We start from the raw sequence: 20,403 nt of genomic DNA on the forward strand, positions 1-20,403 counted from the left end.
GTGTGTGTGTGTGTGTGTGTGTGTGTGTGTGTGTGTGTGTGTGTGTGATGGAGGTATGTATGTGGGCAGTTGTGTTTGAGCCATTTTATGGCAGGAACGGAAGGAGACAGTAGTTATGCTGTGGGAAAATCACAGCTCTAGCTCCAGCCCTAACCATAAGGGCACATCAGTTCCTGTCCATTTTGCTCACCGAAGGTAGAGAGACCTGCCTGCTTCCTGCCACAGGAGGCATTGAGGGTGTAGACCTGCCTGCTTCCTGCCACAGGAGGCATTGAGGGCGTAGGCGTGCCTTTCAAGACCACCTGAGCTCCTGCAGAATCGGCTCACAGGCATTGTGATGCTTCTTGGTGAGTAAGAGAGCACTGGCTGTGAAGTTAAGGAGGGTAAAAGCTTGCAAAGGTAAAAAGAACAGGGAGGCCCTTTGAGAAAATACACGCCATTAACCTTCCACAGAACCCACCCATGGGTGCATCAAGAAGAATGTGTCATGAATGGGACACATACCCATTCATCAGTGTCTTCAGAGGTCATGCAGCCGGCCCTTTCCGGCTTTGAAGCAGTGCTCACCTGGCCCTCGAACATGATTTTCAGACATTTCATAATTTTTATAGCCTGGGCTCAGTGGATCAACAATATACAGGCTTTAAGCTTTTTTTTTTTTTAAACATGTGTTAGACATATTGAAATCAGCCTGGTATCCTCTTGGGAAGAGACTGTGTGTGTGTGTGTGTGTGTGTGTGTGTGTGTGTGTGTGTATTCGTGTGTTGTGTGTATGTGTTTATTGTGTGTGTTCAGTGTGTTCTGAGTGTGTATCTGTGGGCTGTGTGTGTGTTGAGGGTGTTGGGAGTAAACAGTGAACACCAGAAACACTTGGAGTTTTTGTTTCTTAAGCTGCAAGAATTTGTGAACAAGAATGTGTTCACTTTTCCTAAGGCTTTGAAGTGGTAGAGGTTAGAAATTAATAGAAGATGGTACTAAGTGAGACACATTTGCATTTAAAGGGTATTCTACTCCCCAAATATCTGAGTTCTTAGTGAAGATGCTGGCCTCCAGCATGACCTGGGAATTCTGGGAAGAACCTCCAGAGCTTGGCTCTGGCCTGGGCCTGCTGGAGAAGATCGCAGCTCTCTAAAGGATCTGCCTCTGACACCCTCTCTCTCCCTATCCCAGCACTGCCCTCTGCTCGCTCATCCTGTCCACAGTTTCTTGCACTCCTGGGATTCTTGGCATGGTCAAGATCCTGTTTCTTCCAGAATCTCTACTAGGGATGTGCAGCTTCAAACAGGAAGGTGGCCTGGCTTGACCGACACACAGGACATTTGCAGAAGTAACCCCAGAACCAGGGAGGGGACACAAGACAGGACAGCAAACAGGAATCACAGCTCTGCCAAGGGCAAGCTGAGCCCCACAATCCGTTGTGTTCTCTCCGACCAACACACAGACACAGATTTCAGGCCCCGGGGCTCACCCCTCCTTTGTGACGCTGACAGTCACCCAGGCCTTAGAAACCATCACACATCTTTAAAGCCAGTGTGCTCACTTCAGAGATGAGGGACTTACGACTCCAGGAAGGGAGGGACCTGTCCAGGAGCAAGCGGCCTATCAACTGTGCTCAGTCCAAACCGCCTACATTTCAACGGCGGCTCCACTACTAGCAAGCTGAGTGAGAATGGACAGGTTACTTCCCTCCTCTGTGTCCCAGTTTTCTATTGGAGTGGGCATATAAAAACTCTCCCTGGTAAAAGTGCACAGTGCCCCGGGACCCCAGTGGGGAGGAAGAAGTGAGGCCCTAGCCTCACACACCAGAACTCCTGACTCATTACCCTTTCCGCATCTCTGAACTCATTCGAATGGAATCACAGAACATTTCAATTGGACACTGAAAAAAAAGACAACGATGTTTTAATTACCTGCTGGGATGTGCACTGCAGACCCACTTCTGTGGCGTATTTCCTTCAATCTCCTCCGAGCGTCATAGCCTCTCCAGGCTAAAAATATAAAACCATGTGCTGGGAATGACATTAATTTAAAAACGTGCCGGAGAATTGATACAAGCTGTTCCACCTGCAATCTGGGTCTCTCAGCCCCTGCCCCGCCCCACCCTTGCCTTCTTCCTGAGCAAATTCAGCAGCAGATGAACTACAGTGGAGGGTCTTTCAGAACTCTTGGTCAAGTTTTCAAGGTGCTATTGGGGGACCATTTTCAGTCAAACAGTGATTTTTTTTCCAGAACATTTTGAGTTCTATTTAGTAATAGTAAGGAGGTAATAGGGGAGGTAGTTTCCTGTTACCCCAAGCATGGAGGAAGCCCTGCCTTGATGAGAAGATGCCGGGAGGCACTGAACTAGCCCACTCCTTTCAGACATTTTATGCTCAGAAGAAAGGTATAATCGAGTAGGAAGATAAAGGGGCAGAGGGAGGCACCCAGCTAGTATTTGCTGAGGAAGAGGCAGCATCGTCCATGGAAAGGAAAGGCAAGGGAGAAAGCCAAGAGTGGAGAGAACAGAGTGCTGGACACTGACATCCCTCAGAGAGAGGGAGTGTAGAAAGCCTCCTCTCCAAGAAGAGCAGTTGCCTTCTATGTCCCCATGTTGGCCTGAGCATCTTCAAGTCTCATGAGGTCCAGCACATGTTAAAGCATGCTGTGATTCCTGCTAGGAGAGTGTGAAGAGGTGCATCTTCTGCTTTCAGGGTCTGTGGCTTTGTAACTGCTCGTCTGGAGCATGAGCCAAGTATTGTTCATTACCCCCAGGACATAAGGGCATGGACAGAGGCGTCAGCATGCCTGGAGAAAGCCTGGAGGCTTGTGGCCTCTGTTTACAAGGCTCAGACATGCCACAGAACCGTACCGGGATGGTGTTAGTCATTGTGAGGGGTGTGAATCATCTCAGTCTGCTCAGGAGACGGCACATGCCGAGTGATGGAGCTTGACAGCACTGCTCAGTTCACCCTGCCTCTCCCTCATCACTCAGGGTGGTTGCAATGGCTTGTATGTTTGTCTCCCTTTGAGGTCAGAGACCGTCAAGAGCTTCCCTTGCTACATTCCCAGCACCTAGTACAAGGCTTGACTGGTGTAGGTACTTGAAAAGTGTTTCCTGAAGTAAGGAAAGACAAGTCGAGGAGGGGAGAAGGGAAAGGGGGGTAGTCCTCAGCAGAGTGACCCCAGCACTCAAGGGAATACCAAGGGGTGGCACTGGGCAGAACCAGGCCGTTTACCTGACTGGATGGCTATGGCGCCCTTCTCCCTCTTCTCTCTCGCTCTCTTGTACCTCCTTGCTCCGAGCCAGCCCTTGGTATAAGCCTGCAGCATGACCACTCGGCCCATGACTTCTCGCAGAAGCAAATTTAATTGCTCAACATGGTAATATTTGAGAAAAACCTGAAAGAAAACATTGTTTTAGCGTTCCATTTGGGCTTCCCTACAGAAAAATCACTCCACTCCAGCCTATTCTTAATGCAAATATTAGAGCCATCGTCTAAGTAAAATTCACAATGATTTAGCTTGCACACACATTGCCGATTTCTGTGGGAGGGACTGGAAAACACAATTCCCCTTAGACAAGCCCAGGTGCTGTCTGGGACTGCCTCCCAATAGCCAGGAGTTGTATTTTCTCGGCTGAGCTCTGCCCTCATTGCTCCTCATAGCCTCTGACGCAGGCACTGAGCAAGAGGACCAACCTGGGTCAGCTGAGAGTCTGGAGGCCAGGTGACCTGGATGACCCTCAGCGATCAAATTTGCATAAAGGAAGTCCACAGGCAGGCTGGAACTGGCCTTGCAGATTAACAATAAAAGCGTGGGCTCCTTCAGGGACATAATGTTTCCCCAAATAAAAAGCTACATGTGATGAAACTAAAATCAGAGTACGCAATAAACAGCACAGGTCTAATGCAAAAAACAAGCAAGACTCTAAAAGCAACTTGCCGCTGTTCCTATGATTAATGTGTTAGCATGTGTGATAGATCTTGGAGTATGGAAAAGGGAACCTGTTAAAAATCTCTTTCTAGAAATGCAAAAGGTTCTCAAATTACAGAGCAGTGTACAAACCCTCCACCTCTGGCTTGCAGGTCCCAGACTTCTGAGCGAAGACCAGCAAACAGCATCTTTAGGTTGGAGGCTTGCCTGCCTTGGCATGCCAGGTACAAAGCCATTTTTGCTGGCTATCAGTGACAGAAAAGCATCACGGGTGACAGTCTGAACAATAAAGAGAGAGAGCTACCTTTGTTTTCCCCAGGACCCAGTGATCTAATCGGGACTTTTCCAAGATAGCAACACAGCTCTCTTTGTTAGCGGGAGGTGTTTGATGTGCCCGGAATGCCAAGTAATAATACCTACAAGACAAAGGATGAGAATGAAGCATCTTCAGTTGCCATTTCATTTACAGTAGAATTTTTCAGTTCCCACTAGTAAGTCTCAAGCTTTCCTAACTAGTAAATTTTTCCGGACCACCAATGATAGTATAGTAAGTGGCAAAAGATACACAATTTATACCTCATTTCTTTGTTATTTCCCTACGTTCATATTTTTCTTTTAATGTTATTTTTTAGGCCCATATTCAATGTCTGCTTTGTGCCTTTTATAAGCAAAATCAAAATATCTTCTCCTGTTAGAAAGCTGGGATTCGGATAACTGCTCTGGTGAATGACAAAATTGTAAATGTTAGGGCTAGTGTCAGAATATGGAATAATTTAAAGTCCATTGCATGGACTTTGATGGGCTTCAAAAAGTCCCATCGGAGGCATGGTGTCACTGGCAGGTGATTCTTGTGTATCTGTCTGGAGGGGCCATGTCCTCTTCACGCAGTCACTACTAGCACATTTGTTTTCTCAAATATCTTCATTTTAGCGACTGTCCAAACTTTAAGAAGAAAGGGTTTGTCAAAGAGCACTGACTGAAGAAAAGGCAAAGCCTCTTTTCCTCGCGCAGGCTTACGGCTGTGGTCCCTGCAACGGGAGGCAGAAGAGAAGGGGACACATGTTTATTTATGTCAGTTTTCTATAGCACAGGAGCCTTCGCTCACAAGGAAATGACGTCCTAAGACTCGGTCACACTTGAGTATTTTCAGGTTTGATGAGGTGATGGAGACAGGTGATCGAACAGGAGGGTGCAGCCTCATGACAGGAGCTTTGAAGGCCCTGGAAGGCCCTGAGTGCTCAGGTTTTCCCTGTGAGTCCCTGTATCCTTAGAGGCCCCTCTTCTCTGGGCTCACACCAAGGTCTACAACTTACTAGGGAAGGACTCATCTGCCCGCCTCACAATCTGCCTCCATGGGGAACAGCAGGGCAAGGTCACACTGACCTTCCTGATTCTGCTTTTGCTCAGGTGCCAAAATGCCATGCCCCAAATGTCATCACTACCAGAGGATTTTCCTCTTCCTTCTCCTCTCCTCCATCCTGAAGATCAAACCTAGCACCCTGCACACGTCTTTCCCTTGTATATTCTCATTTTTACAAAGTTACCGGACTATATTCTCCTTTCAGATGTTACCTTAGGGTTTTTGTTGTTGTTGTTTTCAAAACAACTTTCAAGGTTCCTTTTCTGCTCTTTGCTGCCATCTATAATTAAATTCAACCTTTTTTGAAACCTTAAAATAAACTAAATTTTCTTGTTGGAGGAATTTTCTTTTTCCATTCTCCAAACAATTCTAATCTGCTATTTAGAAATTCCTTTTAAATGTTTTAACTTGTAAGAGATCATCAAAATATGAAACATATTACTTTCACTATCAACTAGACCTTTCCTTACCTTTCTGTTTGCAGAAAAATAAACATACATGATCCGCTCTTAAGTCAACTTATTATTGTGCTCTGAGACTATGAGGCCATATTTGATGCAAACACTTGTAAGCAGAGAGAATCAGAGTCAGCTTACACCTGTGGAGAAGGGCACAGTGCTGGCAGATCATCATCAGCCAAGCTCAGGCATCTGCTCAGCTGAAGAAGGGGCTGCTGGGAGCGGAGCCTGGGCCTCCACCGTTTCAGGCAGCTGAGGCATCCACTCTTCAGCTTCGCCTTCCCCAGGACTGTCATTTTAGCCAAGTCTTCTCTTACTTGCCTTTGACCACAGCAGAAAGACTGTGCTCTGGTGTCCACAGGGATGGTGGGAATTGGCAAATTTACACGAGGGGGTTTGCAGAGAGCTTAAACTGTGAGAGACCGTGGATAACCAGGGTTTTCTAGATTCTTCAGCCTGGCAGGAAACCATAACATGGGGTGTTCAGCAGCCCAGAAACCCGGGCTTGCTCGAGACATCATGTGATACTACTGATAATGGGACATTTTTTTAAAACAAGCCTAATGAGTAAAGAGCAATGCGCAACACAGAATGCGACGCAAGACAAGGTCCCATTCTTCATCCAAAGGTTTCTGTTTCATTTTTAGGGAGCTGTGTGTGAATGGTTCTTAGTAACTTTTCAAAATAGGTTGAAAATTTGTCTTAATCTAAATAAATGTTAGGGTTTAACCCAAATCTCTTGATCTATTGTGATAATAATGTTCATATTTGGGATAGTTCACACAGAGATGTGGCAATGGCACAGACAGGAGGCAAAAATTCTAGAGCTACCAGAGAGGATAATCGACCTCTCTACTGGGCCACAGCAGCATAAGGCATTCCTCCTACGGAGTAATTTTGTATTTTGAGAATTTTGTATTCATGATGAAAAGCAGGTTTCATGGTGAAAAGCATGCTGAGCCCCCATGCGTTTCAGTGTAGAGATGGCAGTGACGGAATCGGCCAAGGGTCCTGCCTGAGGCAGAGGGTCTCTGACCAGATTGATCCCACAATTCCATCTTCTTTCTGAAGCAACTTGATGATGTGAAGGAGCAAGGGGGTTCGATAGCGAAGGGGTAAGAATAGGATTCTGTGTTGAGGGTCTGGACGCTTGAGGTGTTGGCCAAACCAGTTAGTTCTTCCGGATGCAACTGCCACTGATAAAGAAGAGCTAGCTCACAGTCTGGAGCCTGGGTGCTAAGAGCTGGGCCATCTTTGCCTGACTGTGGACATGCCTGGGTTCTCACCGGTGGGAAGAGGAATCAGGTGAATAGCGTTGCTGCCTCATTCTCCTCCTGCCCTCTTTCTCCCCCCCCCCCCGTCCTTTTCTTACTCCTCCCTCTTCCCCCGACCCTATGGTAGACGTGGGCTAACTGGTATAAGCTACACCATCTGTCTTCGAAAGTGCTCTTGTGGCTGGAGAGGTGGCTCAGCAGTTAAGAGTGTGCTACTCTTACATGCTGCTGAATGGTTGTTAGAGTCTAGATGGCCTCTCTACCCTCCAGCTAGTTTGAGACCTTTTGGATTTATGAAAGCTTTAAAGCACCATAACTGGGCAAATATCGACCCCCTGAGCTATTTTGCTATTTCCCAGCTACACACTCCAAATTACTTGCCATAATTGTTCCTGTCTGGGCTGCTTCTATTCCATCAGGCTAGCCCTCATGGCCACAAGATGATGGTCCATACTGCCTCATGGCAACTTCCTTCTTTCCTGCTTCCTCTCTTCCTTCTCTCGTCACCCCAAGTCCGGGAACCTAAGCTCCACCTACTTCTCTTCACCCCAACTATAGGCTGTTAGCTACTCTATCGAACCAGTCATTGGTGAGCAACGCTTACACCACCTCCCTTGAGGTACGTGAGAATGCACTCCTCTGGTGGCAACCAGAACTTGAGGATTCAGTATTTAGCATTAGAACACATAGCATCAGACCAACCCTCAACACTTACAGAAGACCCGAGTTCAAGTTTCCGACATCTATGTCAGGGAGCTCACAATGGGCTATAACTCCACCTTCAGATACCCTGTTCTGGCACCTACAGGCACACGTGTGCCTACTTTTATGTGCACACGGGCACCTATTTGCACTCATCAATAAAAGTAAATACATATAAATATGTTATCAAACTTCTCCTAATGAACGAACATGACCTTCCGAGGATGGGCTAAGAATAAAAATTGGCAAGTCCACAGAACTTCTCCATTTTTCCAAGAGAGAGCAGGTTGGAAAGATCCAAAGACCGGGGGGAGGGGTAGAAAAGACGGAGGGGCCACCAGGAAGGAATGAAGAGAAAGCAGACCTGGCTCTCTATGTGGCACCTGCACGTACTGAACCTTAAAGGCAAAGAAGCCTCAGGAGTTTGGGAGTCTCCCTAGTGTTCCTGATCAGCTATCAGAGAGATTTTATTTCTTATAAAGAAGTTATTGAGTCTATTTCAATACAATATGGGCAAAACTGAACTCACTAAACCAGACTTCAGACATTACCATGCGTGGGAAGAACCAGGGCAACTAGAATCTGTAAGACAGAATACTGTAGAGGGTGAAAGAGAATCCTGGAGCATGGTGGGGAGTCTCCTCAAGCAGAGTTTGGATTGGCATTTACACAGGAGGAAGCTACTCATGACCTAGGAAAGAATTGTTACAGCAACAGGCCATACCTGCCTCTCACATGGGGCTGGCAACAGCACCTGTCTCTACCAACCAGACTGGTTGACTATCTAATTCACAGGACAGTGACCAGAATGCTCAGAGGGTCTTCCTTTGCTTGTGAGAAAAATACTAAACAATGGTACCCAAAAAACTAAAGAGCAAGACTCAAGAGGACAAAACTGTTCCCAAGTTATTTAACTGTGTCCAAGGATCAAACACAAGAAATAGAAAATTGTCAATATTTGGCATCAAGATTATTAGGCATGCAGGGAAATACGACCTGCGATAAGAAGGGGGAAAAAATCAACCAATGGGAAAGAGTCAAGAATTGGCACAGGTATTAAAATTAACAGAAAAGGATGTGTCCCGGAGAGATGCTCAGTAGTTAATAGTGCCTGTTGCTCTCCCAGAGGACCAGTGTTGAGTCTCCAACACCCACATGGTGGGTCACAACCTTCTGTAACTCCAGTTCCCAGGCATCTGATGCCCTCCTCTAACCTCTGCGCCAGACATGCAAGTGATACACAGACATACATGCAGGCAGAGCGTTCACACACATGAATAAAGAAGGTCTAGACAAAGCTTAAAAACAGAGAAGGATATTAAAAGTTATTTTTGTGCTATTTCAAACGTTCGAAAGTTATGAAGAGAGAGAAAAGATAAAAAAAAACTTTAGGAAGTGACAACTACAAGTGTCTGAGACGGAAACTCTACAAAGTGAACTCAGAAACAGGTGAGTCACCACAGAGAACCTGTGAGTGAACCTGAGGACATGACAGCAGAAGTTATGCAAAAGAAATCAGCGGGCTGGAGCCATGGCCCAACAGTTAGGAGTGCTTACTGCTCTTGAAAAGGAACCAAGTTTGGTTCCTAGCATCTACGATGGGATCTCACAAAGTGCCTGTAAGTCCACTCAAGAGTCTCCCGACATTCTTTTGGCCTACAAACATACACAAACACACACACACACACACACACACACACACACACACAAAGAATGAAACAGAGAAAATTTAAAAAGCAAAAGTTTAATGAATTGCAGGATATTCTCAAGGAGCTTGAATATATTTAACTGGAGTCCCTAAAAAGGGTGAAAAGGATTGAGCATCTTACCCAGGGTCTTCCTTCTTGCTTAGCTTCTTTAGGCGTGCAGATTTTAGTATATTTATCCTATATTATATGTCTAATATCCACACCATGTGTGTCTTTCTGCTTCTAGAATACCTCACTCAGGATGATCTTTTCTAGTTCCCACCATTTGCCTGCAAATTTCATGATTTCCTTATTTTTAATTGCTGAGTAGTATTCCATTGTGTAAATGTACCACAATTTCTGTACCCATTTCTCAACTGGGGGACATCTGGGTTGTTTCCAGCTTCTGGATATTACAAATAAAGTTGCTACGAACATGGTTGAGCAAATGTCCTTGTTGTATACTTGAGCATCTTTTGAATATTTGCCTAGGAGTGGTATAGCTGGATCTTGAGGTAGCACTATTCCTAATTTTCTGAGAAAGTGCCAGATTGATGTCCAAAGTGGTTGTACAAGTGACCCTTGGTAAGATGCTCAATCCTCACTCAGAAAGGGAAACGGGATGGACATCAGAAGAGGGAGAAAACAGGGAACAGGACAGGAGCCTACCACAGAGGGACTCTGAAAGACTCTATCCTGCAGGGTATCAAAGCAGAGGCTAAGGCTCATAGCCAAACTTTGGGCAGAGTGCAGGGAATCTTATGAAAGAAGGGGGAGATAGAAAGATCTGGAGGGGACAGGAACTCCACAAGGAGAAAAAAAAATCTGGGCATAGGGGTCTTTTCTAAGACTGATACTCCAACCAAGGACCATTCATAGAGATAACCTAGAACCTCTGCACAGATATAGCCCATGGTAGCTCAGTATCCAAGTGGGTTCCCTAGTAATGGGAATAGGGACTGTCTCTGACATGAACTCAGTGGCTGGCTCTTTGATCCCCTCCCCCTGAGGGGAGTGCAACCTTGCCAGGCCACAGAGGAAGACAATGCAGACAGTCCTGATGAGACCTCATAGGTTAGAGTCAGATGGAAGGGGAGGAGGATCGCCCCTATCAGTGGACTGTGGGAGGGGCATGGGAGAAGATGAAAGAGGGAGGGGTTGGGAGGGGGCTACAGCTAGGATACAAAGTGAAAAAGCTGTAACTGATTAAAAATTAATTAATTCTAAAAAAGATTAAAAGTTCCAGGAGACAGTAGGCAAAGACATCCTGACTATTTGATAGTGAGGATTACAGCGTTCATGACATCACAACCTTATGCCTCAGTAGCTACAGCTGCTGTGGGTCAGCCCTGGCTAGAGAGAAGAGGCGGGGGACAGACCCATTTCCTACATCTAGAGTATCCAGATACCTGCAGTCATCTTTAACCTGCCATAGACACACACCAAAACCAGGAAGAAAGAAATGTTGGATACAAAGAGCCCACCTTAAGGCTCATTAAAGAGGTCAGGAGTCCTGGGTGGTTGTCTGTCAACAAAAGCAAGGGTTATCTTGGAAGGCAAACCTCAATTCAGAAAACACTTCCATCTGATTGCCTGAAAGTCTATGGGGCATTTTCTTAATAATTGCTATGAGAGGAACCAGCCCACTGAGAGTGATGCCGTCACTGAGCAGGTGGGGTTAAGAAACAGCTGAGCAAGCCAGTATGCAGCACTCCTCCACAGCCTCTGCTTCAGTTTCTGCCTCCAGGTTCCTGCCTTGAGGTTCTGCCCCATGGTTTCTTAATGATGAAATGTGCTGTGGAAGTATGAGCCAAATAAATCCTTCCCCTTCCCCCCCAAAAAAAAGAGGGTGAAGAGGGACACAGGAAAAAAGTGTTCAAAGCAAGTTCCATTAAAAGTTTTATTTTCATTTTTTCAAATTAAATAAAACTATAAACCAGCATATTGAAGCTCTGTGGACACCACACACAAACTGAAGGCAGCTACATGAAAGGACGTTCAGTGAAACTGCCCAAAACCAGAAGGAGAAAATCTTACAGACAAAAGACAAAGTACACAAAGAGGAACAGGGACGAATTTAATGGCAGAGTTCTTGACAGGAACAATGCAAGGGAGAGGAGAGTGGAGCAAGATCTTGAAAGCACCAAAAGAAAATACACTCGACAGCCACTGAAGAAGCCACACAAAAACAAAGGCAAAATGAGACTATTAAGACTCAGAAAAGCTGAAAGAATTTATCCCTAGATGATCTTCACCAAAAGAAATGCTAAAGGAAATTCATTATAATAATTCCAGGACGTAAAAGATCCATATGGCAGTCTCATTGTGCTGGAAGGACTGAGAGGCATATTGTAAGAACTAGCTAGTGGTAAATATCCAAAATACTTTTCCTGTGACTTAAATATCTCTACCATACTCATGGCTGAGCAAAAAATAATAGTAGCATACAGGTTTACAATACACAGGGACATGAGATATAGGACAAGCATAGGGTAAAGGTCAGAAGAAAAGAAACTGAAGTGGATTTTTACAAGAATCTTATGCTGCAATGTGCTTAGGCACAACATTGACGTTAAGGTAGGCTAAGAAAAATTAAAGATGTGTGGCATCATTCACAAAGCAAGCCCTAAAACAGCCAAGCAAAGAGCTACAAGTAACAGATCAACAAAGAAGATAAAATGAAACTGTACAAAATGTTCAATAAATCTCGAAGAAGGGGGAGGAGGAGACAGCGATGGCAGCCACAAAGATCAGATGTGACTAATAAAAACCATGTAGCAGAATGTCAGAATAAAACTAACCATATGAGTAAGAATGCTAAAGGAAACATTTTCAACTTCTCCACACACACACATGCACACACGCTCATGGCTACTCTCTCTGTGGCTATACACACACACACACACACACACACACACACACACACACACACACAAATACATACTTATGGCTACAAACACACATTCTCATGGCTATTCATACACACACTCACTTGTGGCTACACATACATACACACATACTCCCCTCATAGACACATACACTTGTGACTACATATACACATATTGATGGCTACAAACACACACACATACACACACACACACACACACACACACACACATACACACACGTTTGCTCTGTGCCTCTGTTCCACTTCTTATGATGCCATGACAGGTAGAAACAGGCTATTTCTAAACCCTTAGAATCCCAGGGGGTTACGAGGCGACACCTCTGCCTACTACCAGTTATTCTTCTTTTGGTAGCAGAAGAATTCCAGCTCCCGTAGGTGAGAGGTTTCTAAACTGCCAGTGAGAGATTGGGATAGCCAGTCCAACTGTCCCTCTGCATTCTCACGAGCAGAGCATCTATGCCCTGTGGAGACTCGGGCCTCTCTGACCCAAATCTATGAAACATTTAGATCCTGGAGGATCAGGATCTAATCAATAAATAATATATATATATATATATATATATATATATATGTGTGTGTGTGTGTGTGTGTGTGTGTGTGTGTGTGTGTCTGTGTGTGTCTGTGTGTATTGATATACGTATGGCAATATACATATATATGTATACTTTTTTGTTTTATTTTCTCAAAACAAGGTTTCTCTGTATATCCCTGGCTGTCCTGGACTCACTTTGTTGTTTTTTTTTTTTTTAATTAATTACAGTTTATTCACTTTGTATCCCAGCTGTAGCCCCCTCCCTCATTCCCTTTCAATCCCACTCTCTCTCCCTCATCTCCTCCCATGTCCCTCTCCAAATCCACTGATAGTGGAGTTCCTCCTCCCCTTCTAGACTCACTTTGTAGACTAGGCTGGCCTCGAACTCACAGAAATTTGCCTGCCTCTGCCTCCCCAAGTGTATATACACGTTTTATGTGCCACACATACACACATTACATCTGTCATCTGTCTATCTATTGTCTGTCTGTCTGCCTGCCTTAGAGGCGAGGAGGAAGGCAGAAAGAAGCTTGGCTCACCATTGGGAACATGGTGAAAAGAAGAGAGGCCCAGTCTTCTCTAAGCAAATGCAGGCCTCTGCCCTCATCACATTTGTGTCTCTGGAGCCCACACCCCACAGCATAGTCTATCTAACTGGCACCTGTGATGCCCAGCATTTTTTTGCCTCTAGAACCTGCATGTGCCTATGAGGAGCTGAATTATGAGGCTTTTTCGGGCACTGTTGGCTTCCTTGGGCTGCTGCATAGCAGCTGTGAGGCTCCCTCCACTGGGAGGGGTCTAACAGCATTTGGACCCCACTATGGAAGTCGTTTGTCTCCCAGTGAAAATCTGTGCGTGCTGTCCTTCCAAACCCACGTGGGTTATCAGGTTCTAGCCTTGCTCATCCTCTCTGAGCTACTCTGCAACTCTTTCTAAACAGCTGGCCCTTGGTGGAGGCTGTAGTAGCTCAGTGGCAGAGGGCATGGTTGGTGTGAACAAGACCCTCGATTCTGTCCTCAGCACCTCGGAAAGGAAGCTCCTGATTGATAGGTAAAGTCTGCGGAGCCTGGCGGTGTTTTAATTGATTCCCCCGCCATTATGGAAAAGCAGCAATGTCCTTGCTTTGTATTCGTCGGAACATTTTGTTTCTTCACAGAAGCCCCGCTGCTTTGACCTTTCCTATAAACCAGTGACATCTGCCGGTTCTGCTTTATCAAACATAGAAGGAGAATCCTCTCAACACATTCATCTTTATTTCTGTAGTGCGCTCAGGACTCTGCCTTCCTCTGCACAGTATCTTCTAACAAGAGAAAGACAGGACGCAAACACCCACGCTAGAGGGACTTGACCCGAGAGGCACACACAGACACGTCTTAAGCCAGGCAGTTCTCGCACCTAGGCTGACGCCCCTGGACAATCCTGACAAGCTTACTGGGCCCCAAACTGCATATGACACCTTCCTACTAATAATTTTCAAAAGCAAAATATCAGTCCCTAGAATATGTCCATGCTAGGCTTTACCAACTCAGAGTGTTTTCCAAAGATTATGCCAATTTTTAACATCACCACTTGAGAGCCAGCTCATCCCTCTCTACATGACAGTCCAAGGAGTCAGTGACCTTACTGTGACCACCAACATATATATCAAGTGATACAGTTCAGTTGTCCTTCAGTATCCATGGAGATGGATTCCAGGATGCCCAGATCCACAGAGGCTCAAGGAAAAATTCTGTGCACGCTCAGTACAGGTGTGAACTTTCAAACAACATTGTCAAGACAAATTGGTCGACCCCATTGATACAGAGCCATGGGTGTGAGAGCTGACTGTTGAATTGTGCTCTTAATTCCCATTTTCTTTGAAACACTCTTTTTTTCACATTTTATTTTTTTAATTTTAATTTTTATTAATTACAATTTATTCACTTTTATCCCCCCTGTAGTTCCCTCCCTCCTCAATCTCAATCCCACTCTCCCCTCTTTCTCCACCCATGCCCCTCCCCCAGTCCACTGATAGGGGAGGTCTTCCTTCCCTTCCTTCTGATCCTAGTCTATCAGGTCTCATCAGGACTGGCTACATTGTCTTCCTCTGTGTCCTGGTAAGTCTGCTTCCCTGTCAGGGGGAGGTGATCAAAGAGCAGACCAATCAGTTCATGTCAGAGACAGTCCCTGTTCTCATTACTATGGAACCCACTTGGACACTGAACTGTCATGGGCTACATCTGTGCAGGGGTTCTAGGTTATCTCCATAAATGATCCTTGGTTGGAGTATCAGTCTCAGGAAAGACCCTTGTGCCCCAATTTTTTGGTTCTGTTGCTCTCCTTATGGAGCACCTGTCCTCTCCAGGTCTTACTATTTCCCACTTCTTTCATAAGACTCCCTGCACTCTACCCAAAGGTTGGCCATAAGTCTCAGCATCTGCTTTGATACCCTGCAGGGTAGAGCCTTTCAGAGGCCCTCTGTGGTAGGCTCCTGTCCTGTTCCCTGTTTTAGGATAAACCTACTAAAATCTGTACACCTAAAGAAACTAATCAAGAAGGAGAACTCTTGCTAAAATGCTCAATCCCCATTCAGAAAGGCAAAGAGCATGGACATCAGAAGAAGGTGAAACACTCTTTATATTAATATCTTATTGTTACTGTTGTGTGTGCATGTGTGTATTCATTAGTACATATTGGCCAAGGTGCATCTGCGGAGGTCAAAGTTCAACTGTGGGGGTTCACCTGGGTAATTTTGGAATTTGTTTACACATATTGTTTCCATGAACTATTTTCTATATTATGTTGGGGTTTTTTGTCTCTATTTCTTATTCATAAATAAGACATTGTACCTGCTGTAGTTCAGGTATTTCCTATAGGCTCTTGTGGTTGAGGGTCAGTCTTCAAAGTGGTGGGTTTAGGAGGTGGTGAAGGTTTTAAGAGGTGGGGAACACTGGGAATCTTTAGGTCATTGACTGCCTCCTGGAGCAGATGATTACAGAAGCCTGAGTCTGATGCCTATGCCTCCAGTTTCCTGTTTCAAGATATGGGCTATCCCTGCCATTGTCCTGGCTCTAGACTGCAGAAATTATGATGTAAAGAAACCTCGCTTCTCTACAAGCTTCCTGCCTTCAGGATTTTGTTACAGCAATGATAAAGCTGATTAATCCCCGTAGGATCCACTGATGGGCCACACGCTGGAACTGGCGCTAACTGGCCTGAGTGAGCAATGTAGACAACATCCCCCTCTCTCATGAAGGACCTTGACTGGGTAGGGATACGTGCAATGAAGAATAATAAACTAAGGGAGGGGTATAGTTGGGAGTATATTTGAGATATTTTGGCAAGCAGCATTAAGCAATCAGGATAGTGAGGTGATTAAAATTGTGTCATGATAGCAGATGCTGAAAAAGCTGGAGGCATCGAGCTTAGAAATAAAAAGCAAAGATTCTTAGAGGGTCATGTGCAGGCCACCTAGATCAGAACTGTTTAGAGAAGAAAGAAAGAGAGAGAGAGAGAGGAAGGAAGGAAGGAAGGAAGGAAGAAAGAAAGAAAGAAAGAAAGAAAGAAAGAAAGAAAGAAAGAAAGAAAGAAAGGAAGGAAGAAAGAAAGAAAGCAGCTGGGGCTGCTTCTGACGCAATCTAAATCTCCAGGGTTGGCCTCAGGGATCTGTCCTTTAGTCTGTGTCTCTGGTGACTGAACTCAACTCTGAAATCACTGACCTAGGGGAACATGATGGTTGGCTACCTCAAGTAGAGATTGCTGATTCAGTGATAGAACCAAGGCAGATGCTTAGAAGCTTCTGGAGGGAGATTTCACCCAGCGTTCACAGGACGTGGTGGTGATCACAGGCTGGGGTGCCTTGGAGGTCAGGAGGTGAATGGTACACCCTGGAACTGTTCACTGGAAGCTAACTGACAAAGCTGAGGAAATCACTAAGGAATTTCTAGGTTCTCAACCTTCCTAATGCTGCAACCCTTTAATACAATTAGTTCCTCATGTTCTGGTGAACCCCAACCATAAAATTACTTTTGTCGCTGCTTCATGACTGTAATTTTGCTGCTGTTATGAATCATAAAGTAAATATCCAATATGCAGGACAGTCTTACATGACTACTGTGAAAAGATCATTTGACCCCTAAAGGGGTCGAGACTCACAGGTTAAGAACCACTGGTCCAGCTAGTCGGACCAGATGAACCTTTGAGAGGCCTTTCTAGCAAAGATGCTATGCCGACTTCTCCTTGGCCTAAAGAATTATATGTGTATTTTTAAAAATCATGTTTACCACCTAACATTGTTAACTGTCCAAGACCCAAGGCTATTGTTGAGATATTTGGGTCAGTGTGGTGATTCTTACTATTTCCCTAGAAACTGTGTTTGGAGCTCTTAAGAGCTCAGCCAAGTTCTCTTTCCCTGGGACATTCTTAAGAGCCACCTACGGGGTGCCTGTCCATGTGTCCCTGCCCAGCAACCACAGTACCTAGAAACTTGTTAAAAAGTGAATGTGCCCTCCCTTCTCTCTGAGACACACTCCTACAGAATGAATCAGAAATGCTGAGAGCAGGGCCTGGGAATCTGTATTCTCCAAGAGCTCTCCAAGAAACGATGTTTGGTGACAATGTTGGAGAATCCTGGAAAGAAACAGAATTCCAACACAAAGTGACTACCCCGTGACAAAGTCTCTGAAGGAAGAGAGGGGGTGGACCCCACAAATTCCATAGACCTTATGGGGGTTTCTAGGGGAAATCATCATTTTTCTCCTGATAAAAGTCAATGGCCCAGAGTCCTGCCTTGCAGAAATTGTCACGTGTTCAGTATTCAGGACTGAATTTTTTGAGTATTGCTGGCTAAAGTTGGAAATAATCTCAATATCCACAGTAGAGAAATGGCGCTATTAGGACCACAGAGTCCAGTGGGGAGTGGAAAGGAATGTGTGAACGCTATGCAACAACGTGGATGGGGCATAATATTGACTAGAAAGGCAAAAGTGTCATCTGTGTTAGGCTCAAAACAGGGCTTTTCCCTCTCTTCCCTCCCCCACACAGTGTGAGTGTGTGTGTGTGTGTGTGTGTGTGTGTGTGTATGCATTTTGAAAGTATAAAACTGTCAAAAGGATAACAGCAGCTCTGTTAGAAATAGGCAGTGGGTGAGCAGACACTGGGAAATGGAATTAGGAATGTGGGAAAAGAAATTCAGTCCTATGTGTAAAATCCTAATAATTTTAGAGTAAATGGGCCACACGATTTTTGTAATTAAAAACATTAGGTCAAGATTGTTTTGTTTTGTTTAATCCTGTAACAGACCCAACCTGGTCAAAGGATTATTAGTCTACTAACTGAATCATTATCATTTACCTCCAAGTTATCAGTGTCCGGATCATGCGGCAAAGAGCCATATTCCTTTGCCTGTTTCCGGTAGTCATTTGTGGATTCTCTGTCTCCATCCATGACCATCCAGACTGTCTCATCAGAGACCCCGAAACATTGGACAATTATCTGAATAATCCAATCCACACAAATAACTTTCTTTCATGTAGATATAAAGATAGCACAGCAGTTTGTGGCTTGGATAATTTGATAATTACCCTCAGTTGCCCACTTCCCTTTGTGTGCCTAAAACTCCAGATTTCATTTATTAAGTTCTTATATTTACCATAAGCTGCTTTATTTTTCTTCCCCTTTGTGTTTAGCCTTCAGTAAAGAAAGTGAACAGCTGGCCTCCATCTGCTAGCAAACGAGAAAAATGATTATGTCTATTACATCCTTAGAAATGCATCTAAGTGTGGGCCTTGGGATAAGAAGTTGTGCTGAAGGCCCGAGAGTCTATATTTCTCTGATGTTCTATTACTCGTTGCATGCCTCAGTTCCTTTTCCTGCTGCTATTATAAAGCATCCTGAAAAACGCAACTGGAAGGAAGAAGGGGTTTGTTTTAGCTCATGAGTTCTAGGTTAGAGCCCATCACAGCTCTAAAGTCACAGTGACAGGAGCTTGGGAGAGCCAGCCACAGCCAAGACCCAGGCATGAATGTGTGTTTGCTAGGGAGTGGCTAACCTTCTCCATTTTTACTCAGTCCTGGATCCTCTCCCCTGGGAGATGGTATTGCCCTCAGTGGGCAGGTCTTCCCACGATCATTAATGTAACTAAGAAAAATCCTTCACAGACACTCTCAAAGGCCCATCTAGGAGGTCAGCTTATTTTAACCATCACGTGACAACACTGGGCTCACACCAAGTGTGTGCTAATGTTTTTGATTCTGCTGCCGACACTTTATAAGTTTAAATGAAGGAGAAAATAAAACCCACCATGAATCAGAAATCAGAAATGAAGAATCAGAAATGAAGGCTTCTCACTCACATCAATTTGTAACAGAATTCTAAACTTTGGCTGGGCACGGTGGCACATGCATGTAATACCAGCACTTGGGAAGTGGGCGCAAGAATTTGGTTACATTCTGCCTCTGTTCTGAGAACTTGGATGTGGCTAAATTAGAAAGTAACAGACTGATATGATTGGCAGAGGAACAGGAGGCAGGAGGATCAAAATTTTAAACTTAGAAGCAAAGGAGGCTCCTAAAGGGGGAAGGGAAAGAAAACTATTCAAGAATAAGAACAAGATTGTTGGAGCCCATGTCTAGTATCAGTGCTCCTGAGGAGCTCAGATCCTTGATGAATATAAATGCAGTAACTGGTCTACAAATCCACAGTTATCCTCGTGCTTTTTCACATTTGCATGTTTACTGTGACGTCATAATGGAATTCAACATGATTATAACGCTTCATTAATTTCATTCTAATCACAAATGGAACAGGTAGAAAATCAGTTGACGGGATGATTAAAAAAGGAAAAACACAATGTGTTGTTCACATTAGTGAGATCTCAAATCATCTTGAGATCACAGCCCATTAAACCTCCTCCAGCGGAAAAGGCATGGGCTGGCAAGACGCTTAACAGCTAACAGTACTTGCTGCCACCCTTGACAATCTGAGTTTGTTTCCCAAGACTTACATGGTGGGAGGAGAAAAAGCACCTCTGCAAGTTGCCCTTTGACGTCCACACAGGCACAATGGCCTGGCACACTGTGACCTCACACAGAATAAGTAAACAAATGCAACTAAGAAAAATAAAGAGAGAAAAAGGAAGAGAGAGAGCAGGACAGAAGAGGCTGTCTTAATTTGGACCATTTCAAAATTGGGATGTCCTGGGTCAAGAAAGAAGCAATAACCCTTAGAAAGAAACCTGGGTGTGCAATAGAAAAAAAGATGATTTGCACTGAATTACTTTCTTTTTAAATTTTTCTTCTTCATTTTATTCATTTGTAATTTTAATTGGGTGATTGAATGAGTTACTTTTCTATTCGGTGATAAAACACTATATTCAAAGCAACTTAAGGAAGAAAGAGTTTGTTTGGCTTCTGGCTCAAGAGGGAGATGAAGCCACCATGGTAGGAGGCGGCAGTGGCCGGCATGGTGACAGGAGCAGAAGGCTGAGAGCTCACATCCTTTACTGCAAGCAAAAGCAGATAGAACAAATTGATGTAGGGTGGGCTTAAAACTTTTCAGATTCTATCCCCATACTTCCTCAAACAAGGATGC

At 44.7% G+C, this 20,403-nt stretch overlaps 1 protein-coding gene across 2 annotated transcripts in view; it reads right to left on the minus strand.

Annotated features, from left to right (window-relative positions):
- The window catches only part of Myo3b (myosin IIIB), a 306,408-nt gene that overhangs the window by 102,537 nt on the left and 183,468 nt on the right, over nucleotides 1-20,403 (minus strand). For both annotated transcript variants that reach the window (XM_055600477.1, XM_055600478.1), the window contains exons 25-27: nucleotides 4,217-4,328; nucleotides 3,216-3,378; nucleotides 1,911-1,988 (exon numbers count right to left, since the gene is read on the minus strand). In XM_055600477.1, coding sequence (XP_055456452.1) covers nucleotides 1,911-1,988; nucleotides 3,216-3,378; nucleotides 4,217-4,328 — 353 coding nt within the window. The remainder of the gene's footprint in view (nucleotides 1-1,910; nucleotides 1,989-3,215; nucleotides 3,379-4,216; nucleotides 4,329-20,403) is intronic.

This window comes from Psammomys obesus, unplaced genomic scaffold, assembly GCF_907164565.1.
Source record: "Psammomys obesus unplaced genomic scaffold, mPsaObe1.curated_primary_1811, whole genome shotgun sequence".
In the NCBI taxonomy this organism is placed as follows: Eukaryota; Metazoa; Chordata; class Mammalia; order Rodentia; family Muridae; genus Psammomys; species Psammomys obesus.